Source organism: Ricinus communis, chromosome 7 (assembly GCF_019578655.1).
Source record: "Ricinus communis isolate WT05 ecotype wild-type chromosome 7, ASM1957865v1, whole genome shotgun sequence".
Taxonomy (NCBI): domain Eukaryota; kingdom Viridiplantae; phylum Streptophyta; class Magnoliopsida; order Malpighiales; family Euphorbiaceae; genus Ricinus; species Ricinus communis.
In genome coordinates this window covers 28,857,729-28,882,149 of record NC_063262.1, presented here as the reverse complement: position 1 = coordinate 28,882,149, position 24,421 = coordinate 28,857,729, and the positions used below count along the sequence as shown (strand labels likewise).

Genomic DNA, 24,421 nt, shown 5'->3' with positions numbered 1-24,421 from the left:
GCCAACTATGGTCCATCATCACTATTCATTCTCCTATTCTTTGTATATATATATACACACATACACATTTATGCAGTGAATCATTACAGCATGATCAATTTTGCACCTATCCTACAAATTCTTCATTTCTGAGTTCGTCAGAGCTTCTTTCTCTCCTCTGTGTCTCACCCTTTTAACTCTTTTCTGTTTGATTAGACATTGAAAAGATTTCCTTTGTGTCTTTCTGTATGACTGTGGCCATGGACAAAAGTCTCTTTCTCTGCATGTCAGTTTGCATGCTTTTTAATTTTGTACTAATTCAAGCAGCCCCTCGACATGCTTTGGTTACTCATCTTCCTGGTTTTAATGGCACCTTCCCCTCCAAGCATTATTCAGGGTAAGTCCCAAATATTTCTTTCTCCTTTTCCCTGTTAATTCTTTTTGGTATTTTGGCAGTATGATATACATATCTTACTAATAAAAGGATCCCATGACACAAGGATTAATTGGAGCGGTGATTTTTTCTTAACAATCTATTACACTTTACCATTTCTGAATGTATAAGTTAAGCAGTGACCAGCTTTTAGAAATTAATTTCTGAATACATAAATTAAGTATGAGTGCTCTCTTAAATTTTCTTGGAAGGTGAAAATTGGCCTTGCACCACCTAATCTTTGGTTTAAACCAAAAATCAAATAATTTATGATGAAATTGAGAATTAGAATCCTTTATTTAATGAGTAATACGCTTTGATACATATAATATGGAGGTGTTCTCTTTTTGATTATGTAGACATTGATGGGATATGTGTATTAATGTTTCAGGTATGTGAATGTGACTGTAAATGTAAACTCTAGAAAGAACCTTTTCTATTACTTTGTTGAATCAGAAAGAGATGCAACGAAGGATCCAGTTGTCTTATGGCTCAATGGGGGACCTGGATGCTCTAGCCTTGATGGCTTCGTCTATGAACATGGTAATTTCGTTTTCTTTTTCTTTAATTTCCTTTTGTCTTGTCTCTGTTTCTGCATTTACGGCAGGCAACTTGTCTATTATCACTTATTACTATCTCTTTCTTTAGCTTTTTCATGACATTTATTGCAGGTTTTCTGCTAGCAATGATGAAATTTGGTCTCAAGTTTTGTTTTATTTGTTTCAAAAAAAAAAAACCTGTCATGTGATCTATATTCCATCTTTTTTATGGATCAAGAAATCTGATAACAGGAAAAAACTTTCTTATTGAAATTCTACAGGGCCATTTGATTTTGAAGCAGGAAACCAAGAAGGAGACTTGCCCACGTTGCATCTCAATCAATATAGCTGGTCCAAAGTAATATCTTTGATTTCTTTATCCTCTTACTACTTTATACATATAAATATATACACACACATATACACATTGAAGTACCCTCTTATAGACTAAATATCTCCACTAACCTTGTGGAATTCTGTTTGACACTTCAGGTTGCAAGTGTAATTTATCTTGATTCACCTGCTGGAGTTGGTTTCTCTTTCGCACAGAACACTAGCTTGTATAGAACTGGAGACAGAAAAACTGCTTCTGATACTCACAGATTTCTTCGCCAGGTAATTTCATTTTTTAAATTTAAGAAAAATCATAGTATGAGACAAAAGGACCAGATCAAATTCCTGCATGATTGAAACATTCTTGTAACATGTTTATACATATTTTTGTGCAAGCAGTGGTTCCTGCAATTTCCAGAGTTTGTTTCAAATCCATTTTATATTGCTGGCGAGTCGTATGCTGGAGTTTATGTGCCAACTCTTGCTGCTGAAATCGTGAGAGGTACCACATATTTATATTTGTATTTACAATAGACAGTTGAAACATTGAAATTAAACATATAAATGGGGTCTTGATGCTCGATGCTCTTTCAGGAATTAAACTTGGTGTCAGACCTGTCATAAATTTTAAGGTACAGCGATAGTTAGGAGAATTGATTTCTATTCTGAATAACCCATTTAAGCATAAATAAGGTGTCGTTTACTTTTTGATGAATTCCCTTGACATATATGCAGGGTTATCTGATAGGAAATCCAGTGACAGACTACATTTTTGATGGCAATGCTCTTGTTCCATTCGCTCACGGCATGGGCCTAGTTTCAGATGATATCTATCAGGCACACCCCGAACATTATTATCCAAATCTTATCCTTAATTTTCTGCTTTTCTTGAGAAGTATATACATATATATCATACATGAGAATCTTGCAGGAAGCAGTAGCTGCTTGTAATGGAACTTACTATGACGCTAAAACTAAAGAATGCGGTACTGCACTTGACAAAGTTAACAATGTAAGAAAAATTCTTCTTATCATTATAATAGCGGGCCTAATTCTGTTCTAACCTGAATTGTTATTTACAATATGCAGGCTGTTGATCAGCTAAATATTTATGATATTCTCGAGCCCTGCTACCATGGCAATGGCTTATTTGGAAATGAAAGACTTCCAGATAGTTTCAGGACTCTAGGGAAGCAGATAAGGTCTCTTCCTGTCAGGAAAAGGATTTTTGGGCGTGCTTGGCCTTTTAGGGCACCAGTATTACAGGGACTTGTTCTTTCATGGCCTCAACTTCTTAGTAACATGAAAATCAAAGTTCCATGCGTAGTAAGTTATCTTTAAATTAAAATTTTCCCTTCTCAATGCTAAAGAATTATACTTATTAATTTAAGAAAAAAAGAAAAAGAAAGAAGATTCTGTTGTTAACAAAATATTGATTTGGACAGAATGATGAAATTGCAACCGCATGGCTAAACAATGAAGAAGTGAGGAAAGCAATCCATGCTGGCTCGGTAATCTATTGAAATTTTATGATTTAGAGTGGCAGATTCGAGTCCCATTTCCAGAAATACTGAATAAGAATCATTTAAAAACATGTGTAGGACTCTGAAATAGGGCGCTGGGAATTATGCACAGGTAAACTGCAATACTGGCATGATGCTGGAAGTATGCTTCAATACCACAAAAACATAACCTCTGAGGGATATCGAGCACTCATCTACAGGTATTTTCATTAAAGGAAAAAAAAGGGAATTGCTGGATGTACATTGGTAATTCATTTTATTGACCTGCACTGCACATAAATTTACTATTGATGAATGTTTAAAATTGACAGTGGCGATCATGATATGTGTGTACCATTCACTGGAACTCAAGCATGGACAAGATCACTTCACTATAAGATTGTGGACGAGTGGAGGCCTTGGATGTCCTCTGTTGGTCAATTGGCTGGGTATTTTTCTCTTCTCTCATTTCAATTTTAATTATTTAGCTCGGAACAGTAATTCAATGATCGAATCTGTTTCTGAACATCTTCTTTGTAGTTATTATCCGAGTGCTATCACTTCAATTTATTTATTTGTTTACATGTTTTTGCAGGTATTTACAAGGATATGAAAAGAACCTCACTTTTCTAACTATCAAGGTCTGGATTTTGCTTCAAATTAAACTACACAGTGCCATTTTGTAATTACAACGTTTTATATATATGGGTTCTTAATTTGGTGAAATTGTACAGGGAGCTGGGCACACCGTTCCTGAGTACAAACCGCGAGAGGCATTGGACTTCTTTAGCCGGTGGCTGGACGGGACACCCATTTGATTGACGTCAAGGAAGCTTTTCAGATGATAAAATTCGCTTATTTCATCTCATATTATTACAACAACAGCAACAACAAAAGAAGAATAAAAAACACAGTTAATGTTATAGAGTTTTTAAGGAAGTTATCGTCATCATCATCATCATTTATTTTGTTGTGCTCATTGGCACAGTAAGAATGAAACCATTATGAGGAGCCATAAAGAAACAATATTGAGACAAGCCACTCGTGTTCAAGTCCTATTCTTTCAATTGTCAGTGCTTTAATCTAATTTAAATTATTAATGTGTGATAAAGTTATTTAAGGATTGTCTTGCTATATAAATATATTTTTTTATTTTTTCTTATCTAAATCTTGCACAAAAAAAGAAGAAAAAACAGCATTAAGATTGCTAAAAACTTCAATATTTCTTAAGATTTTGATCCCAAGTAGATCACTTCTAACTGTGACCAGCATTATTGGTACTGTAAAAGAAGCTTCCATTATGTTCTCGGATATCACAGACAGAAGCTTTTGGTTTCACCGAAGTGGGAAGAATGAAAGGATCGGTCGAATTATCTTATTCACAATATCATTAACTACTAATGAATGGATAAACCATTAACCAACCAAACTCCTTTTCTTTTTCATTCTCTTTCTCTTTTCCCTCTTTGTAATCGTCATTGCCTTTTCTTTTTTTGTTTTTCTTCTTCAAAGGTGCTCTTTATCGTCTTTAATTATGCTTTTGACCAAACCAATTTGCTTTCTTTTTTCCTTAATATTTTCTTTTTATCAGGTTTCATATTTTAACATTAATTTCATGTGTTATATTGTATATATATATATATATATGTTACATACTCGAAATTATCATTACTGAGAATAACTGCTAAAATGAGTGTTATAATTATATATAAAGTTCGACTGTTTATATATGTACTTGTAAAATTCAAACTTGAGAACATGAAAGGAATATATAATACGGTGGGTAATGATGACAAATCATGCTTATGCACCTTCCACTAAGGAACTCCTTTTATATATATATAATATATTATATATAAATTTAGAAAGTTGGTAAGCAAGTTGGACTAAAAGTGCCCTGTCCTGATTCCCAGCACTGCATTTTATCCTGGAAAAGGTCTGCCTGTGTTTTGAATCTCTTTTTAAACTATTCATTATTTTTCTTAATAAATTACTGCATGTAATTTAGTTATTTCCTTTAAAGTTATAGATATATATATTTTGCTTAGTGTTATAAGTTTTGTTAATATGATGCTGATGTGGTATACCTATTTTCCATTCTATAAATATATTATACTATTGTATTTATATTATTCCCTTAAAATGATAAATTGCACACGTTATTATAAAAGAAATTAGAAATTTTTTTATTATTCTTATTATAATTTAAAAATAATAATAATTAATAAATACAAATATATACCATTATATAATTGATTTAATTCATAAATATAACGTGATAGATTGAATCTATTTAATCATTAATGACTTCACTTATAATTTATTTTATTTTAAGAATTCAATAAATTATATGTACCTACAAATCAAATCGTTCTCTTATTTTTAAAATTCAACATTACTAGTAATTTTGATAATTAATAAAAATTCTAAAGCTCAACTTTATTTTTCATTATGTATAGAAAAAATAATATTATTATTTAATAATTAATAAACTTTAGTAAAAAAATTTATAATTATTTAACTATTAATAAAAAGTATATTTCAGAAAAATAGAATATAATAGAAAATAGATCATAATATTACATTTTCTTTAGATATAAAATAGAAAATAGAGACTCAACTTAGGAGTTATGCACTAAGGCAACATCACATCCTCTTCTTGAGCCCTTTAATGCCACGTAGCATAAGCCAAAAAAAAAAAAGTCAAACCTTCCCCTAAAAATAGTAAAATCCTTGACGAAAGACTCTGTGGACATATAAAATTTCTGTCGGTTCCGTCTGCTCTAAAGTCTTTCCAACGATAATTTAATTTTTGAAATAAAAATTGGTTTCAAAAGAATATTTATTCTTCTTTTTATTAGTATCAAATTTAATCATCATATTTAATTAAAATTGAGTTCGTACAATATAACAACTGAAATCAAAGTCTTTGTTAAAATAATAATAAAAATGACGTGGCATCTCTTGAATAAACATATAAGATTAGTTGATTCTAGAAGTTATTATTACTTAGCCTACCTCACTTAACACTAATATTAATGTATATATATATTTGCACCTGTTACTGGGTATTATTAAACTAAATCAAAGATTAGAGAAAGCCCATAAACATTCTTTACTGGGGATTAATTAAGTGATTTAGGAAGCACATTTTGCATACCCTACTCAAATTACTATATTCATGGATTTTCTTTTCATGCCCTCCTTTCCTTTACTCATTTTTTTTTTAAAATTTATTATGAGCTCCTTTTATTTACTCATATTCAATTTATCACCCCTCTCTCTCTCTCTCTCTCTCTCTCTCTCCAGCTATATATAGTAAGTTAATCACAATGGATATGCAAAACCTGTATTTCCTTTGAACGTATAAACATGGTCATCATTGCCATGGATAAGTTGTTTGTTTTGGGTATTTCATTTTGCATAATTTTGAGTTCAGCATTCACTGAAGCAGCTCCAAAAGCTTCACTTGTCACTTCCTTACCTGGTTTCAATGGCACTTTCCCATCAAAACACTACTCGGGGCAAGTTTTTCTTTCTGTCCTCTTATTTATTTTTTGTCTTTTAATTATTTTAATCTATAATTTCAATATAAAATGTGTTGTTTAGTAATTATTTGTGAGTTTCCATTGTGTTGTTAGGTATGTGAGCTTCAACCAGAAGAATCTTTTCTACTATTTTGTTGTTTCAGAAAGAAGTCCATTAAAAGACCCTGTAGTTTTATGGCTTAACGGTGGACCTGGCTGCTCTAGCTTTGATGGCTTTGTCTATGAACATGGTAAGTATATATATATATATATATTATCTTCTTCTTCATGATTAATTTACTCTTTTATTGATTGCTTCGTGTTTTCTTAATTATTCTGAATTAATTTGCTTCATTACAACAATCCATGTATATATACAGGACCATTCAACTTTCAAGAACACAAAAAAGGAACTCTCCCCATCTTGCATCTCAATCCATATAGTTGGTCCAAGGTCACAATATTTTATAATTTAATCATAAATTTGATTTTGTTGTATCAAAGTAAAAACAAAAAAAAATAAAAATAAAACAGTTTTATTTTAATGCATATATACATCCATATTGCTGTATGTCCATATTTCCAGGTTGCAAGTATCATTTACTTAGATTCTCCTTGTGGAGTTGGATTCTCTTACTCTCAGAATGCAACTAAATACATTACTGGTGACCTGCAAACTGCTGCTGATACACATACTTTTATACTTAAGGTAATATTTTTACATGTCTCGCCCATGCAAATTCAAGAAGACACATGCAAATCATATTTTCAGAAATTGACTTGAGCCTTTATTTATTTATTTTTCTGATAGTGGTTTAAGCTATACCCAGAGTTCCTTGACAATCCATTTTACATTTCTGGAGAGTCTTATGCTGGGATTTATGTGCCTACTCTGGCTGCTAAGATCGTCAAAGGTACACCAAGAATAATACATTAAAGTCATAACATTATGTTATAAATTTTAGTATATGCCACTCTTTGATTTTGCATTATTTAATTATATGCAGGACTAAAAATCGGTGTAAAACCCAGAATCAATTTTAAGGTAAAATTGCATTGACTTATATATATATATATATATATATATATATATATATATATGATTTTGAGTTTTAAAAACTTTGAAATTCATACTATTTGATGCAGGGTTACACAGTGGGCAATGGAGTGGCAGACAACTATTTTGACAGCACTCTAGTTGCTCTTGTACCTTTTGCACATGGAATGGGTCTCATCTCTGATGATATTTATGAGGTTTTCTATAACATTCTTCTTCTATTGTGGTGACATTGGGACCCTTTTATTCCATATTATTAAATTACAGAATATGTCTTTAGTGACCACTATATATATACTTTTAAAGGGTAAAGTATATGTCAGGATTTAAAAGTTTTACTTCAATAATGAAATTATGCATCTTTGTGTTCTTAAATTGTCAATCTATTGATCCACAAAAAAGTCAATTAATTATACATCTCAAGTACATTTGGAGTGTGGTGTTCTCATCCCCTGATACTCATATGTATTCATCTTATCCATTTTTAAAATCTGTGCTTTTGATAGGAAATTCAAGTTGGTTGCAGTGGAAACAGGATCAAGCCTTGTCTTTTGGCTGTTCGAAAAGGTGCCAAGGTGAGACTGATACGTGCATAGAAATCATCCTTTCAAAATAAAACCCAAATTGCTTTTCACACTTCTTAATTGAAAGAATCTCGAATTCGAATCTCATATTTACTATTCATTAATATCGATATTCACAAGACCGGTCGAAATACTGTTCCACCATTCTCTGAAAAAAGAGAAAGAGCATAGATTTCGTTAACAAAATCTGAATTTTTTATTTACCAAATTGTTTCTGCATATAATTAAACAAAAAGTTGGCTTGATTATTGTTCAGAGTCTGGGGGACCTAAACTTTTATAATATACTAGAGCCCTGCTACCACAACCCAAAAGAAGAAGGAAACACAAGCTTGCCATTAAGTTTTCAGCAGTTAGGGGAAAGTGAGAGACCTCTCAAGGTAAGAAAGAGAATGTTCGGGCGTGCTTGGCCTCTTTGGGGCCAGATGAAAGATGGCACTTTGTGGCCTCAACTTGCATACCACGGCAGCGTTTTGTGCTTTGTAAGTTGGTACATATAATCCCTTCGTCTCAGCATTTAATTAATAATGTTGTTAGCTTTGATGATAATAATTATGTTTACTGCAGAATGATGAAACTGCAACTGCATGGCTTAATGATGAAAGAGTTAGGAAAGCAATTCATGCTAAACCAGTGAGTATAAAAAAAACTGTAAATCTAAGATTTAATTGATATACATTTATGAAAATTAAAGGTCTCAAATTAGGCCTCTGCATTCATCATTCATTAACATTTGTTTCTCACCACCACTAAAAACTGTAAAGAATAAAAAAGAAAATTAATACTTGTATCTTTTAATTTATAAATTACTTTATCTTATAAGGGTTGTTTATTAAAATCATAGAAATCCATTGCGGGTCCTTGGGAGCTTTGCACAGATAGATTGAACTACTCCAGTTATGGTGCTGGAAGTATGCTCCCTTACCATAAGAATCTTACATTGCAAGGATACAGAGCACTTATTTACAGGTAGTAGATTTCCTTTAACCTAGCTACTAAATCTAAAGATTACATAATGAAAAAAGAAACCCAATATTTGTTAAACCTTTCCTTTTGTTCTTGTGGCAGTGGAGACCATGATATGTGTGTGCCATTTACTGGGACTCAAGCATGGGTTAGGTCACTCGGGTATAAGATAGTGGACCAATGGAGACCATGGATATCCAATTACCAGGTTGCTGGGTAATTCCCTACTACTAAACTATCCAAACAGATCATTTCATATACATGTACAAAGAAAATTGCTGCTCACTCGTTTAAGATTGATGTTTGTGTGTAGGTACCTGCAAGGATATGCTAATAACCTCACATTCCTTACAGTAAAGGTTTGCTCATATACGATTCTTGATACTTATTTGCTCTTTTATAAACTCTATTTATATACCAAACAGATCTAGATGAATAATGGCATATACTAATTAGTATTAAATGATTAAACTGGGTGCTAATCATCTATTCAATTCCTGCTACTCCAGGGCGCAGGGCATACAGTCCCAGAATACAAGCCAAGAGAGTCACTGGACTTTTATAGCCGTTGGTTGGAAGGAAAACCAATATGATCATTGACTTTGGACAAATAATTTTTAGATAGCATCTTTAACTTGCTGCTTCTGTTTGATCTGTTAACTCTACTGATGTGATACATTATCAGAAGAATATTGCAGTTTTGTTATTCAAACATTAAACAATGCATAATTATAGTAAATTCATCTCCAATAAATTTAATTTAATAGGTTATATCAGGTGATAAGATATCTATAAAGAGGATTAAGATCATCTTTTTTACTATTCGAAATTTAGTTAAAATTTAATTATTAATAAAATAATAAAAAAAGGATCAATTTATTATATATTCGAATGAATTAATCTGTTTAAGATTTATTTTTATTTTTATAAAAAGTCATGTATTCAAAAATTTTAAATAAACTTAATTTACCATATTATTCACCGACAAATTTAATTACATATTATTATTTATTAAATGCAGCATCTGTATTAGTTAAATTATTTGTTACTTTTAATTATTATAATTAATATAAATATTATACTTAATAAATAATATTATATATTAATATATAAATAACGTTTTGGACGGATGGTACAATAGATTAAATTTATGTAAAAGAAATTCCTTATTTGGCGCCAATTAAGCCATCTATTTCTTTGTTTTATTTCTACTTTCTAGCGTACCAAACAAAGCATACAAGTCAACAACAATACTTTTAGTCCAAAAGTTGCATTGTTTTGTCATTATTTCCTTGATATTTACCCTGCACTCTATATAATATATCTTTCGAGATTTTCTATGTTTTCGTCTCAACTCTTATCGTTCTCTTTAAATTGTCATATGGTACTATTAAAATAAAATCAATCTCGGTCTAATAACTTGATTAATCACTAATTAAAAATTTACAGAATTAATCATTATAATAATTTATGATAAAATTAAAGAAATTCTTTTATAGTTTAGTGTTTTTACATTCAAGAGATAAATAATTAAAAGGGAGTAATAAATTTTAAATATTTCTTAGATACATATCATTTTTTTATATTTATAAATGTTAATGAGAAATAAAATTTTAATAGACTAAGTATTTTAAATAATTTAGTATTTTGTGATATTAATAAATTATTATAACATTTATTTTTTATTTTAATCAATAATTAAACAATATTTTTTATTTAGCTGCAAAAGAGGAAATAGAATTGGTCTAACATGTCGAATTTTCTTGGATCTATATATTGACGAGTCCCTCTCTTGTCAATATTCTTCGGTAATAGACTTATCATAAATCCATTGTTAACTGTATCTTTTTCCATCCATGTCAACCTCTTTTCATTATTGTCGATCACAAGAAGAAAGAAAAAGAGGCAGTCCTGATTAATTTATTTTTGATCCATCTTTCATCTCAACATTAATTACTTATTGGAAACTCCTTTCGTTTATATCCACAAAATGAATTTTGTCACCTTTCCTTTCTGACTTGTGTAAATTATATATATATATATATATATATATATATAATGCAACTTGTATGCTTAACAATTTTGTCATAAAAGGTTAATATCTAACATATTTTGGTGATGGCAAAGAGTAAACTGTACTTCTTTTGGGTCTTATCAGTTTGCTTAGCATTAAGGATTGAATCAGCTCCACAAGATGCTCTCATCACACAACTGCCTGGCTTCAATGGAACTTTCCCTTCCAAACATTATGGAGGGTAGGCTATGTATTCCCTTTCTTTGTCTTTTTTTTTTAAAAAGAAAAAAGAGTTGTGAATCGACTTAGAAGTAATCTTATAAAACGTTATAAATCCGAGTTTTAGATTTTATTTTAATTAAAAATTATTATCTCTGCATAATATGTGTATAATTTTTAACGTTGTATAGGTATGTGAGCTTTGAGGAGAAGAATCTTTTCTATTATTTCATTGTTTCTGAGAGAAATCCATCCGAAGATCCTGTGGTCTTATGGCTGAATGGAGGACCTGGCTGCTCTAGCTTCGATGGATTTGTCTATGAACATGGTATGCATAGCTACAGTTTCTCAATATTTCTCTCACTATTTCTTTTCTATTTTGGGGTCTGACCCCATTTTCTGAATCTATGCAGGGCCATTTAATTATGAAGAGGGGCAGCCGAAAGGAAGCCTGCCGATGTTGCATGTCAATCCATATAGTTGGTCCAAGGTCATTCATATGTATCTATAGTACTCGACCCTTAATATGTATTTCAAGTGTTAACTTTTCGTCTCAATCAAATGCTTAATTTAATTTCTTTATTTATTAATAATCCATTTTGCTCTTCCAATAAATGTGTTGTAAAGTACGAAACCTTATTCAATTGGTTCGTATTCTCTTGCAAGCAGGTTTCAAACATTATTTATTTAGACTCTCCTTGTGGGGTTGGCCTTTCTTACTCTAATAACACAAATAAATATACAACCGACGATTGGCATACTGCTGTTGATACACATACTTTCCTTCTTAAGGTAATTTCAGACCAACTCTATATATTCAAGAATACAGTTAATTAACCAGCAAAATTTTGTTTTTTTTTTTTAAAAGAACTGAGAAGAAAAACTTTCCCAGACAACAGTCTTCAATTACTAATGATTTATTGTGTTTGAAATTATAGTGGTTTAACATATACCCAGAGTTCGTAAAGAATCCATTTTATATTTCGGGGGAGTCTTATGCTGGAATTTATGTGCCTACTCTTGCTTTTGAAGTAGTGAAAGGTCTGCTTTGCTTTTCTCTTCTGCAAATTACTTAATTCCAACGTGGATTATATATATGGTTTTGTTTTATGGAATAAGGAAGTAAATTCAATACAGTGCCCAAAAAATGGCTAGTGATTTCATCCCACTTAATCATGAATTTACCTCTTCTTGCAGGAATAAAATCTGGAGTACAACCCAGTATTAATTTCAAGGTAATTTAACTCTAGGGAGAAGATCCTGTTTAATTATGTTTAATCACTTCGAAATACCATTTTGATATGTAGGGTTACCTGGTGGGTAATGGAGTTACGGATACTGATTTTGATGGCACTCTAATTTCTCTTGTTCCCTTTGCACATGGAATGGGACTCATCTCAGATAATATTTATGAGGTGATAATTACAATCAATTAAGTACAAAATATACTTAAATTTGCATATTAATAAATTAAAGAAAAAGGACAAGTTCAAATTGAATATTATTTGGTAGAATGATAATAAGAATGAGCATTGTTGCAGGATGTTCAAGCTGCTTGCTATGGAAATCACACTGGTCCGGGTGACGATTGCCCTACAAGCGTCGACAAAGTTTACGAGGTTCCATACATTTTATCTGTCCCTTGACAACATAAACATTCTTTTGAAAAAGAAATATTATTCAATTATGTCGATAATTTTAATAAAACTAATGATAGATATAATAACTTATTTAATGAATAGTTTTCTAATAACTAATAAAATAAAATAATTATTCTCTATAAAACATCTCATCAATTTAATCACTTGGAATTTAGTGTGATGTTCTTCTCTATCAGAGAATTTGAACCTTTTGATATATTGTTTAATCAGGCACTCGCAGGCCTAAACATATATGACATCCTGGAACCTTGCTACCACGACCCAAGTGTGTATAAAGATGGGAAAGGAAATAGAAGCTCAGTGCCTGTGAGTTTCCAGGAACTAGGGGTTACAGAGAAGCCTCTCAGGGTTCGGAAGAGAATTTATGGCCGTGCTTGGCCACTTCGTGGCCAGCTTACTCCTGGCACTTTATGGCACCAAGTCGCTGCACAAGGAAGTGTCATGTGCTTTGTAATTATTCCTATCACTATCCTTCTTTATATATGCAGTCAATTCAAATAAATTTATCTTGTTAAATATTTATTGAATTTTATACTCAATTTTATTTTAATTTATGTATTCAGTTTATGGTAAACATAGCTAATAAAAGAAAGCAATTAGAAGGCAGAAATGCGATATTAACTAAATTGTAACTCAAATAAAAAAAATTAAATAATTAAAATGAAATAAATTAAATTTTCAATATCAAAATTAAAATTAAATGTAAGATTCAATGAGTATTTATATTATTGTTATTATTATCCTGTTGGAGAATTTTTATATCTTTTTTTTTTCGATAAAAAATTCATAACTTGGAGCTTCAAATTATACTTATTAATTCAAAATTTCCTATTAATAGTCTCGTGCCTGCTTCTTAAAGCAAAAGTTTAGGGTTCAGCTCCAGGCAATTCCTATTTTTGTTTATAAGTTTTTATAAAAGAAATTAATTTCTGTGACTGTAGAATGATGAAGTGGCAACTGCATGGCTAAATGATGATACAGTAAGGAAAGCCCTTCATGCTGAATCGGTAAAACCATATCTTCAATTCTTGTGAAAAAATGCATATATTGCTTCACTAATTTTTTGTATTGATTTATTTTATTTAATTACTTTAGAAATCAATTGCTGGTTCATGGGAGTTATGTTCGAGTAGAATAAGTTATTCCAGGTTCAGCTCTGGAAGTATGATCCCATACCACAAGAACCTTACCATCCAAGGATATCGAGCACTTATATACAGGTTTAATTTCCTTAAACATATTTGCATATCAGGAATTGATATAATTCGTATTGTCATTTATAAAAATCTGAAAGATTTTACTTTTTAAATTTAAATTTATCTATTTTTATTATAAATTTATAAGAAAATAAAAATCCCAATATGCCAACTTCCCATGGAGTGCAGTGGAGACCATGACATGTGTGTGCCTTTCACTGGGACTCAGGCATGGACCAGATCACTTGGGTATAAGACAGTTGATGAATGGAGGTCTTGGACATCTGATGATCAAGTTGCTGGGTAATTTAAGATTTTATTAATTCCCCAATGTTCCACTTATTAAAATTACTGGGATTATATACACTATAAACAACTTGCAGGTACTTGCAAGGATATGATTACAACTTCACCTTCCTAACAATTAAGGTCAATACTTCTGGAATATGCATTTGATGCTTAATGTTTCGTTGTTATTTTCACTAATTATGCACTAATTAATTTATATGTATTTATCGAAATAATTGTTTTGATCTGAAAATAAAATCACAATGCAGGGTGCAGGGCATACAGTTCCTGAGTACAAGCCAAGAGAATCGCTGGACTTCTATAGCCGTTGGTTGGATGGAAAACCAATATAGCTTGTTAACAAGAAATTGCCCTACTCGTTAATAAATTTTCTTAATCTTCTCTTCATTGCCAAAAATGAAAGAACACTTCATCAGTGTTGATGGCAGAGTAAGATGTTGGATTTGAGTCCCTTATTAGAGTAGGATGAATATGTCCCTCTCGCTTCCCTCATTAGTAAAAATGATATTAAATGTTATAAGGTTTAAATTTTTTTGAATTTTAATTAATTTGGAATACTGACTTTCTCTAAACATATATTCCAGTCTTGTTAACTTGGTAATCTTGGATGATTTTCCTTGTGATTAACTGGCTTGAACTAAGAAAAAAAGGAGAAAAGAAAAAGAAAGGTCAGATGCAACAGTGGAAGAGTGGTCCAATTTCTGCTATAAAGAAAGCGAGAATAGAGGAGGATTCCATGAGAAGTGTTTCTAATCCGTACAAGATGCTTCCATTGCTAGATGTAAGAAGAGTACAATTGCTGCTAGCTAATAGTAACAAAATTTAGGGACTGGTGGAACAGTGGTCCAGTCGACTCTTTGGTTGCCCCGGTGGTGGAGTTTCTCATGGCAGGGCATGGCTTTCTTTTGCTTTTTCTTTTCCTCTTCTTGTTTAGCAAAAGAAAAACAAGAGAGAAGATTTGAATACAATTCATACATCACGATCGATTTTTCTAATAAATAATTCAGATTTCCCTCGTTCAATAATAATTTAAACTCAAAATCTCTTAATTTTGGAATCTCAGCCTTGACCATTGGATCATGTCTCATTAGCTTAGGACCATGGTACAAAGCTTGTGAAATTCTAGTGCTTTCTGAGCTGGCATAAAGTTGACAATTTTGGCACAATCTAGTAGAAGACAATAATTGAATAATTTATAGTTCTACCTGCAAAATTATTAATTCATGCAGAAACTTTTCGTACTTATGTGTTTTCTTGAATCAAAGATTTGTTTGCAATCACATGAAAAAGAAACATTCGGCTAATAGAATTGTTCAAGAGAGTAGTAGAATTTAAGTTAGTCTCAAAGATTCGCATTTGAAAGTATCAGTTTTTGCTGTTCAAACTTTATATATGTGATGCAGATTTAGTCCACAAAATAAGAAATCAGTTCTAAATCATTCGATATCATTTTAAAATATTAATTGATCATCAATCTTATCACTATTCTAATTTTCGGTAAAAATATATATAGATTTTTTCTTATATAACAAAATCAATGGTGTTGAATTCTTGCAATTCTCTTTTATCAATCGTGAAAAGATTTTTAATAAAAAATAAATTAAAATTATATAATTAAAATTATTTTTAATTTTTTTAATCCTGCGGAACTCAAATCAGATAGTTATAAATTTATAAAAAAAAAAAAGATAACGGTCTTTTTATATTAGTGGATGACAACAAACATATTCGAATTTTAATTTTTTTTTTTTCTTGAAAACAAGAATATCAATTGAACTATTTTCTAATTGATTTAGTAGAAATATTTATAAAAAATAAGTTATAAATCGTAAACATATATAAAAATTAAATGACTCAAACTTAAAAAAGGAGTTTGATACTCAGAAATATACCTAAGTGGGTATGTGCACGTTTCCACTATCATTGAATCGAATCATTTCTCACGAGAATATTTTTGACTGGAATAACTACACAACATGCGGACCATAGCACAGAATTATTTTTCAACATCTATTTAAAAAGAAAAAGAAAATTAAAGAAAGAAAAAAGGCATTGGAGAAAAAGTAGTGAATTTTGTAAATGGAAAGTGCAGTACTGGGGCGAACCTGCTTTAGTTGTGTTTCACGCCTGATCATTTTCTTCCTGATTGGCCTGACCAGCCAGAAGGTATTTGCCAGCAAAGTGCCCCTTTGTCTCTTCGTAACTAGATAAATGCACCATTACCACCGTAGTAGTATTAGGTTAAAGACCCACAAGTCAATCTTTTTTATATAAAACTATATTGAAGAATTGGAGTGATATCAATGGAGTATTTGAATGATCACTAAATTCTTTCTGGATCCAACGATTCTTTCTAGCAATAGATCCTTCTATGTGTAATAATATAATGATGATTGAACAAGCCAATAACCAATGTCCAAACAATTATGAATTTGAATTCAATGTTAACTTTTTCCCCCTTCGATATTCCCTTTTCTATATTTTTGGCTTTGTATGCCCACATTTTTTCTTTCTAACTTTTGCTTCTTTTCCTTTGACCAAAATATTTTTATCTCTTTTTCTTTTATTTTGTTTGTCATTTATCAATAATATTCAATAAATATGTGATTTAATCTTTTGGAAGCTTCTAATCATCGTTGGTTGGATGATTAATATTTATGAGATAATTATAAAATTATAAATATGTGTTAATTTTTTATTATCTAAATATAAAATATTCGGAATCTGTATCATTCGTTTGTTTGGATGCAATATATTTAAGAATTTTCTATAATTTATATCACCACTTTCTCTCTCAAATTCACACATGGAAACCCTTTTACGTGTTATAAATATTGGATAGCTTTCTTGTAAAGAAACTGTCAGGAGTGAGTAGAGTTATGATAGCCATGGATAAGCACTTGAACTTATTTTCTGCTATAACATTTTGCGTGCTTCTGAGCTTTTCTTTCATTGAAGCAGCTCCAAAAGGTTCGCTCATAACCTCCATACCTGGTTTCACTGGCACTTTCCCATCAAAACACTACTCAGGGCAAGTCTTTCTTTTTTCTTTTCTTTTTTTTCCTAATTTCGATTCAATTCAGAAGCTTTTGTTATGTTAATGTGAGTATTATAGGTAATATACCTCATCTGTTTCATCTTGTGTGTAGATATGTGAGCTTTGATGAGAAGAATCTTTTCTACTACTTCATTGTTTCTGAAAGAAACCCATCAAAAGATGCAGTTGTTTTGTGGCTGAATGGTGGACCTGGTTGCTCTAGCTTCGATGGATTTGTTTATGAGCATGGTACGTGTGTGTAATTAACACCTTGCTTTCTTAACTTGTCTTTCTCTTGTGCATGACTTCTTTTTCTTTAATTCCTTCATTTCTTTGCCGGATGTCGCTGGCCATTACCAAAGCAATGCCTCATCAGAGGCAGCACATTCCCCCACTAAACAACACCAAATAAAACAAAATGCTTATTCATGATCCGAATAAAAAGCAACGGTAGTTAGAAATTTTGAATTCTTGGACTCTATTATTATATGATATTTAGACATTAAGTTATTGGCTTGATTTCTATATTTTAATCATCAATATAGTGTATATATAAAACACTCATTATCATAGACGGAACCGCATAAATATCAGAGTGGGTTGTAGTCCGAGAAATTTAGATAGAAAAAATAAATTATATTTATTTCTAAGTCTATCAATCTACTCTAATCTCAAAATAAACTAGAAAAAATATAAGTCAAACTTAAAAATATATTTATAATTTAACTCAAAATAACGCCATTGCTCACGATGCTTATGGATCATCTTTTTGTCAAAAGGCAGATACTACCCACAGATGGTAAGTCTTATCAGGTAGGTTATATGGTAAGTGGTTGCCTAAACATAAATATTTGGTCCTTTCTTAATTTACGTAATTTTGTGCTCTAAATTAGAGCGACTATAAAATAAGAGGTAGGTCAATCTTTCTTAATAAAAAAAATTAAAAAATAAAAAGGAAATAAAGGGTCAGTCTAATTACGTCTCTCTTTGGATATGTGCGTAAACCACAACCACTGCTTTCAAAGACAGGGACGTTAGTGCCTTCTCCATTTCATTTTCAATTAAGCACATGATTTCTGTTTTTGTTAATTATTCTATAACCAAAATTCATCAACTAAACATTACATTAATTGCTTGATGACCCTACTAATGCTACTATTGTTTTCAATGACGGGGCCGAGGGGTGGCCATGTTCCCCAGCTTTCAAATATTTTAATTTTCTTTTTCTTTGTAAATTCTTCGTGATTTTAATTTTAGCTCTCAAAAAATTATGATTTTATATTATGAAGAAAAAAAATATAAAAATACTTTTAAACTTATTAGGAAAGTTCAATTAAGTTTTTATTTTCTTTTTTGATTCAATTAAACTTATTAATTTTTATAAGAAGTCCAATTAAATTCCTATCCTATTTTTTAGTTCAGTTAAATCCATTAATTTTTTATAAAATGTCCAATTAACCCATAATGCTAACAGCGTCCGAAATGACGTTAAGTATAAGGGTCTCATTATTTTGAGAGCACGAATAATAACTGCTCTGAATATTTTAAAGTTACGTTTATATCCCGTGAGAGAGAAAAAACTATTTCTTTCTCTTTATTTTTATAAAATTAGTATCTATAAATCATAATTTACAAAGAAGAGTAGTGATTTTTCTACTCACATGAAATGTCAAAAATATTTTCGTTTTCTTCATTACACTCATTTATAAGTAGAGGGTAAGTGCAAATTGTTGAGTTAAATTATATCATATACCATCTCCAATATATTTTTTTTCAATAAAACCATAAAAATGTACATTTCATGGAGGAAAACCAATCCTGGAAGAAAGTTCTACGGTTATAGGAACTATGATGTAAGTTAAATAAAGAAGAAGAAGTGGTTTTTTCTCTCTCACGATATATAAATGTGACTTTAGAATATTCAGAGCGATTATTATTCGTGCTTTCAAAATAATGAGACTCTTCTACTTAACGGTATTTTAGACGTCATTAGCATTAGGGGATAATTGGATATTTTATAACAGTTAATGAATTTAATTGAAAAAAAAAGAATAAAAACTTAATTAGACATTTTATAAAAGCTAATAGGTTTAATCAAATCAAAAGAAAGAATAAGAACTTAATTGAATTTTTCTAATAAGGCTTTTTTTTTTTTAAAAAGTTCTTTTGCCTATAATGAACATTATATTATTCTTTTTACTGGGTTCTATGCATATTGCTGATTGTTAGCATTCAGTCCTATCCATTTATAGTGACAAAGAAAACAATCTTTTATTACTTCTTAAGAACTTTAAATATTAACATATATTAGTTAATTATGAGTGCGTTCTTTAATTATTGAACGACGATAATCAACACTACCAACTATCATGCCATCTCTCTACAATACATTTATTATAATAATGTTATTCAATAACAGAGCTACTAGGAGAATGAACGGCTCAGATTTGGCAGAGTTCATCTCATTAAATCGAAATTCATTTTTATAAAGAATAAGAGAGAGCGATCCGTTATTATTTACGTATACTGCTGAGAGTTAGTTTATGATTTCTATAGTAATAGTATGTAACAAAATGATTATTCTTATTTAAAAAAACAATTATGTATAAACTTTAGAAATCTCTTAACTTTATATTCATATAATCCTGCTAATTAACTCTTTTGTGATATTATTATTAATTATTAAACAATAAAAGTATTGAATTATGTTTATAGAACATTTTTTGGTTTCATGGAATTTGATTAAATATCAAAGATTATGAATTATATAGGTATTAATTTAAAAAGGCCTGATTATACTATGCATGATCGTTGGAGTTAATTAATCAGTATACATGGATCAAATGATATTGAGAAGGGAAGACAAAGGAAACATTTTGTTTTCTGATATAAAGAAGGGAGAAAAGAAACAAAATTTGAACTCTTAACAATTATAGTTATCTACCACTAATTCAACAACAAAAGTATTATTTTCTTTGTTTCAAATATTAAAATCTATGTATGCAATATGCAGGACCATTCAACTATCAAGAAGGGCAGCAAAAAGGAAGCCTGCCCACATTGCATCTCAATCCATATAGCTGGTCCAAGGTCTCATTGCTTACTGATATAATTAAATTCTTTACATTTCTTACACTGTCCACTAATTTAAGCTTGTAAACTTTATTTAACATCTCTATTAATTTTCTTAATGCATGAATTTTGATGATATTAATTCCCTAGGTTTCGAGTATCATATATTTGGACTCTCCTTGTGGGGTTGGCCTCTCTTACTCCAAAAACACAAGTAAATATACAAATGATGACTTACAAACTGCAGCTGATACACATACTTTCCTCCTTAAGGTAATTACTGTTCTTATGTTTAATTTATTTAGAAAGGGGCTTCGCAGTCTATATGATTTTGGAAATATTAACTTACCCATGTTTTTGTTGTTTACAATATACAGTGGTTTGAATTATACCCAGAATTTGTTACCAATCCCTTTTATATATCTGGAGAGTCTTATGCTGGAATCTATGTGCCTACCCTTGCTTCTGAAGTGGCTAAAGGCATGCTCTCTATATCTGTACAAGTTTAGTGACATATATTTTTGTATTTACTGACTTTGAATTTACAAATTAAATATCACTTTCTTGCAGGAATAAAATCTGGTCAAAAGCCCATTCTCAATTTCAAGGTATATGTCATTTAAAGAAAAAAGGAAAGAAGAAAAGAAATCATTTAGAGTAATTTGATATAGCTACATGTGAATGTGATGAATCATTTTTAGGCTAATAAACATATATATGTAATTTACATATGCAGGGTTACTTGATAGGTAATGGAGCATCTCGCAGTCAATATGATGGAATCAATGCTCTTGTCTCTTTTGCACATGGGATGGGTCTTATCTCCAATGATATTTTTGAGGTTTGGACATTCTTGTAAATGGTGTTTTCTTTTTCCCTCTCTAAATTAGACCCTTTGGTTTGGATTTTTCTCATGATTAAGTCAGTGAATACTCTTGCAGGAAATTCAAAGTACTTGCAAAGGAAACTATTATAATCCCACTGCTAATTGTGACTCAAGCCTTGATAAACTAGATAGGGTAAGACAATTTTCTATTTTTACTCGAATTCTTTTTCAAATTTTTTATCAATGATATTCTTATATTTGTATATTCGTAAGATCTTAATCCGCGATATCAGAATTTTCAGAACTGCTATATTATAAGTTGGGATTTTAATTGAAGCCTAACTTTTACTAAATTCAACTACATACATTTCTTATGATCAACAGATTAAGTTCTTTTCTCTTTTTTTTTTCTTTTCCTTTCCCTTCTTGATAACCTGGATCATAAACAGCATCTAACTATAATGTTTTATGATTATTTTGCATTAGTCTATCTCGGGCCTCAACATTTATGACATTCTTGAGGCTTGCTACCATGACCCTGAATCACAACAGAAGGCTAAAGGAAACTCAAGCTTGCCAGATAGCTTCAAGCAATTGGGGGTTACTGACAGGCCTCTTAAGGTCAGAACCAGAATGTTTGGTCGTGCTTGGCCTCTTTGGAGACTAGAAAAGAATGGTAAATTTCCTTTGTGGCCCGAACTAGCAAGCCAAGGCAGTGTCCCATGCTTCGTAAGTAATTCAAATCTAATCCCTTTTGTAATTACCTCTTGATTTACTTTTATTTTTCTTCTTGTCAGGAAGCTTTTTATTTGCATGCTTAATTAAAATTTAAAATGGAATGATTGTACATGAGTTTCTTGTATTGCAGAGTGATGAAGTTGCGACTACATGGTTAAACGATGATTCAGTTAGAAAAGCAATCCATGCTGAACCAGTAAATGATTCTAGCTTGTTTTTACTTATATTTCAACAATTTTTATATTTTATACCCTGAGACATTCTGTGTTCATACACAATACCAGAAATCAATTGCGGGTCCTTGGGAACTATGCTCAAGTAGAATAGATTATGAATACGGTGCTGGAAGTATGATATCTTATCACAAGAACCTAACAACACAAGGATATCGAGCACTCATTTACAGGTATGTACCCAACTCAAGTCAACTAACTAATTAATCCATTGACAAGGAGATTCAGAAATAAAGTTGTAATTCTTGCAGTGGTGATCATGACATGTGTGTGCCCTTCACTGGGACTCAGGCATGGACTAGATCGCTTGGATATAAGATAGTTGATGAATGGAGACCATGGATGTCCAATGGTCAAGTTGCTGGGTATGTTTTATCTAATCTCTCTGTAGTTTCATGTTTAATTCTTCAGTAGTATGTTTGTAAATTTTTGTACATTTTTCGGTTGGCTCTTGATTATGGTTTAATCATTTGTTACAGGTACTTGCAAGGATATGACAAAAACCTCATTTTCTTGACTATCAAGGTATCAAAATTTATTAGCTTCTTGCTTAATTATGTAACTTAGCTACCTCTCAATTATGCTTAAAGTTTGCTTATGCATGTAATGGCAATCTTCAGGGTGCAGGGCATACAGTTCCTGAATACAAGCCTCAGGAGTCCTTGGATTTCTTTACCCGTTGGCTAGATGGGAAAACAATATAGTCAAATTTCGCAAGGATAAAGGCTGCATAAATGTTTAGTGAATTGCATTTTGATTTTCATCCTCTTCTGCTGTATAATGGAAGAAATAAAGTTCCATTAAATTATACAAGGAAGAAAGAGTAATTATTTCTAATAAGACTTCGATTGTACCAATACATAATTTAGGTCTCAAGTCAGATAATAATTCAAGTTCAGATTATTGTGCCTTTAGACAGGCTAAAAGAGGCATTGAATTTTCAGTCTTTAGCCTGAAAAAGAAAACCATACATATATCCAGTGGCAAGAAAGTGCCTTTTGATTTATGTTTCATTTGTGTGAAATACATCTGTCCTATCTTTATTTAACTTTCCTTTCAAGTCATTTCTGAAAATAAATTCATGGCTATAACTTGCAGAATCGACACATCATGGTACTGTCATGTTGCATCACTGAATAAAGAATATCAAAAGAAAACAAAAAAGGTAACATTTTCAAGAAATTTAGCAGTATTAAGAGTTTCAGTAGTGTCTCATCCTGTGATCCAATCTTTGGGGATATTGCTACACCTAACATCTAAAGACTAGTAGCTGAGTTCAAGAAAAGAAAAAAAACAAAAAAACCCAAAGGTCTTCCACCTTCCATTCAAAAGCTGAGAAACCAAGCATATGCGATTCTATTCTGATCTTATAAAACAGCAAAAATGTTTTTCAGAACCCCGAAAACCCAAAGTTAAAGTAGAACCACAATGCACTGTATTATCCAGTTGTGCTCATGGAAAGATATTTATGTAATCCGTTGCAAGAAGCTGAGATTTTGCTCCAAGAATGTAATCAGGGAAAAATCTGTAAGAAGTCGACTCTGTGAGACTACTTGCAGACTTATAGTTAAGGCCAAACCATTGACAACGCTGAATACCGGTTCTTGGTTTCCTGAGGATATTTAGGTCAAAAAGAGAGCCGCCCAAGAAAGTAAATGATACATCTACATATTCTATCCTTCAGGGAACCAGATAGAGAAATGATCTCCCGTTACTTTTCTGTCAGGAAAAAAAAAAAGGGATTGGCCTGACACTCAGAATTTGCCCGAGGGGTGGCAAGACAGCATTGATAGTCTGGAAAACAGAAATTGCAGAATATTAAAGAACCTATCATCTTTGGGATGCGAAGAAGGTCGCTTTCAAGGGCATGCATATGGCAAATTTCCATGCCCCACTTCCATGTCCTGCCACCGTCTGCTGATTTTTGGATATGCAAATAAGATTTTCAATTGGGAATGTATTTACAGAGGATCAGGAAAACTGGAATATGTTGATCATAAACACACATCCTCTCTAAATCATTGCTTATTTTAATTCACATGGTTCCAAGGACAAGACAACTTAGTTTGATAGAAATTATAATATTCGGTATAAAACGGTACAACTTAAAAAAGTCAAAATATATTTCAGAAAGCAACTTGCAATTTCTTGTCGACTAGGTCAAAATCTTTTGTGGTTAAAGAGTTAAAAGATTCCA

At 31.1% G+C, this 24,421-nt stretch overlaps 4 protein-coding genes across 5 annotated transcripts; all 4 read left to right on the top strand.

Annotated features, from left to right (window-relative positions):
• The first annotated feature begins 77 nt into the window (after positions 1-77).
• LOC8274275 (serine carboxypeptidase-like 20) lies at positions 78-3,823 on the top strand. Its single transcript, XM_002514787.4, has 14 exons — positions 78-376; positions 804-955; positions 1,233-1,309; positions 1,444-1,566; positions 1,684-1,786; positions 1,879-1,916; positions 2,020-2,121; positions 2,216-2,296; positions 2,374-2,610; positions 2,730-2,795; positions 2,886-3,007; positions 3,119-3,235; positions 3,382-3,427; positions 3,521-3,823. Exons 1-14 carry the CDS (start codon positions 228-230, stop codon positions 3,602-3,604), a joined length of 1,497 nt encoding a protein of 498 aa, XP_002514833.3. The 5' UTR covers positions 78-227; the 3' UTR covers positions 3,605-3,823.
• A 2,296-nt stretch (positions 3,824-6,119) lies between these two features.
• On the top strand, positions 6,120-9,658 carry LOC8274276 (serine carboxypeptidase-like 20). Its single transcript, XM_015716654.3, has 14 exons — positions 6,120-6,310; positions 6,428-6,564; positions 6,694-6,767; positions 6,900-7,022; positions 7,125-7,227; positions 7,321-7,358; positions 7,460-7,567; positions 7,877-7,945; positions 8,211-8,435; positions 8,521-8,586; positions 8,798-8,922; positions 9,022-9,135; positions 9,233-9,278; positions 9,429-9,658. The coding sequence occupies exons 1-14, from the start codon at positions 6,159-6,161 to the stop codon at positions 9,510-9,512; spliced, it is 1,464 nt and encodes a 487-aa protein (XP_015572140.1). The 5' UTR covers positions 6,120-6,158; the 3' UTR covers positions 9,513-9,658.
• Positions 9,659-10,971: 1,313 nt separating this feature from the next.
• On the top strand, positions 10,972-14,856 carry LOC8274277 (serine carboxypeptidase-like 20). Of its 2 annotated transcripts, none has more exons than XM_015716679.3 (14): positions 10,972-11,174; positions 11,344-11,480; positions 11,566-11,642; positions 11,822-11,944; positions 12,091-12,193; positions 12,350-12,387; positions 12,460-12,567; positions 12,694-12,771; positions 13,024-13,263; positions 13,755-13,820; positions 13,909-14,033; positions 14,239-14,312; positions 14,393-14,438; positions 14,567-14,856. In XM_015716679.3, the coding sequence occupies exons 1-13, from the start codon at positions 11,038-11,040 to the stop codon at positions 14,428-14,430; spliced, it is 1,344 nt and encodes a 447-aa protein (XP_015572165.2). In that variant the 5' UTR covers positions 10,972-11,037; the 3' UTR covers positions 14,431-14,438; positions 14,567-14,856. The 2 variants fall into 2 exon arrangements, with proteins under 2 accessions (XP_015572165.2, XP_002514835.2); XM_002514789.4 differs by having other exon boundaries at positions 10,975-11,174; positions 14,199-14,312.
• Positions 14,857-17,081: 2,225 nt separating this feature from the next.
• LOC8274278 (serine carboxypeptidase 1) lies at positions 17,082-23,230 on the top strand. The gene is made up of 14 exons (XM_015716625.3): positions 17,082-17,349; positions 17,468-17,604; positions 20,369-20,445; positions 20,578-20,700; positions 20,805-20,907; positions 20,998-21,035; positions 21,164-21,268; positions 21,369-21,446; positions 21,740-21,982; positions 22,122-22,187; positions 22,276-22,397; positions 22,476-22,589; positions 22,704-22,749; positions 22,845-23,230. Exons 1-14 carry the CDS (start codon positions 17,198-17,200, stop codon positions 22,926-22,928), a joined length of 1,488 nt encoding a protein of 495 aa, XP_015572111.1. The 5' UTR covers positions 17,082-17,197; the 3' UTR covers positions 22,929-23,230.
• The last annotated feature ends 1,191 nt before the right edge of the window (positions 23,231-24,421 follow it).

Coding starts and splice junctions, on each gene's coding strand:
- LOC8274277 (XM_002514789.4), top strand. CDS start 11,038: ATGGCAAAGAGTAAACTGTACTTCTTTTGGGTCTTATCAGTTTGCTTA. Junction 11,481..11,565: donor TGGATTTGTCTATGAACATG/GTATGCATAGCT, acceptor GAATCTATGCAG/GGCCATTTAATTATGAAGAG. Junction 13,821..13,908: donor AAGCCCTTCATGCTGAATCG/GTAAAACCATAT, acceptor TAATTACTTTAG/AAATCAATTGCTGGTTCATG.
- LOC8274278 (XM_015716625.3), top strand. CDS start 17,198: ATGATAGCCATGGATAAGCACTTGAACTTATTTTCTGCTATAACATTT. Junction 22,398..22,475: donor TATCGAGCACTCATTTACAG/GTATGTACCCAA, acceptor TAATTCTTGCAG/TGGTGATCATGACATGTGTG. Junction 22,750..22,844: donor TCATTTTCTTGACTATCAAG/GTATCAAAATTT, acceptor GGCAATCTTCAG/GGTGCAGGGCATACAGTTCC.
- LOC8274275 (XM_002514787.4), top strand. CDS start 228: ATGACTGTGGCCATGGACAAAAGTCTCTTTCTCTGCATGTCAGTTTGC. Junction 377..803: donor CCCTCCAAGCATTATTCAGG/GTAAGTCCCAAA, acceptor TTAATGTTTCAG/GTATGTGAATGTGACTGTAA. Junction 1,310..1,443: donor ATCAATATAGCTGGTCCAAA/GTAATATCTTTG, acceptor TTGACACTTCAG/GTTGCAAGTGTAATTTATCT.
- LOC8274276 (XM_015716654.3), top strand. CDS start 6,159: ATGGTCATCATTGCCATGGATAAGTTGTTTGTTTTGGGTATTTCATTT. Junction 6,768..6,899: donor ATCCATATAGTTGGTCCAAG/GTCACAATATTT, acceptor CCATATTTCCAG/GTTGCAAGTATCATTTACTT. Junction 9,136..9,232: donor TCCAATTACCAGGTTGCTGG/GTAATTCCCTAC, acceptor GTTTGTGTGTAG/GTACCTGCAAGGATATGCTA.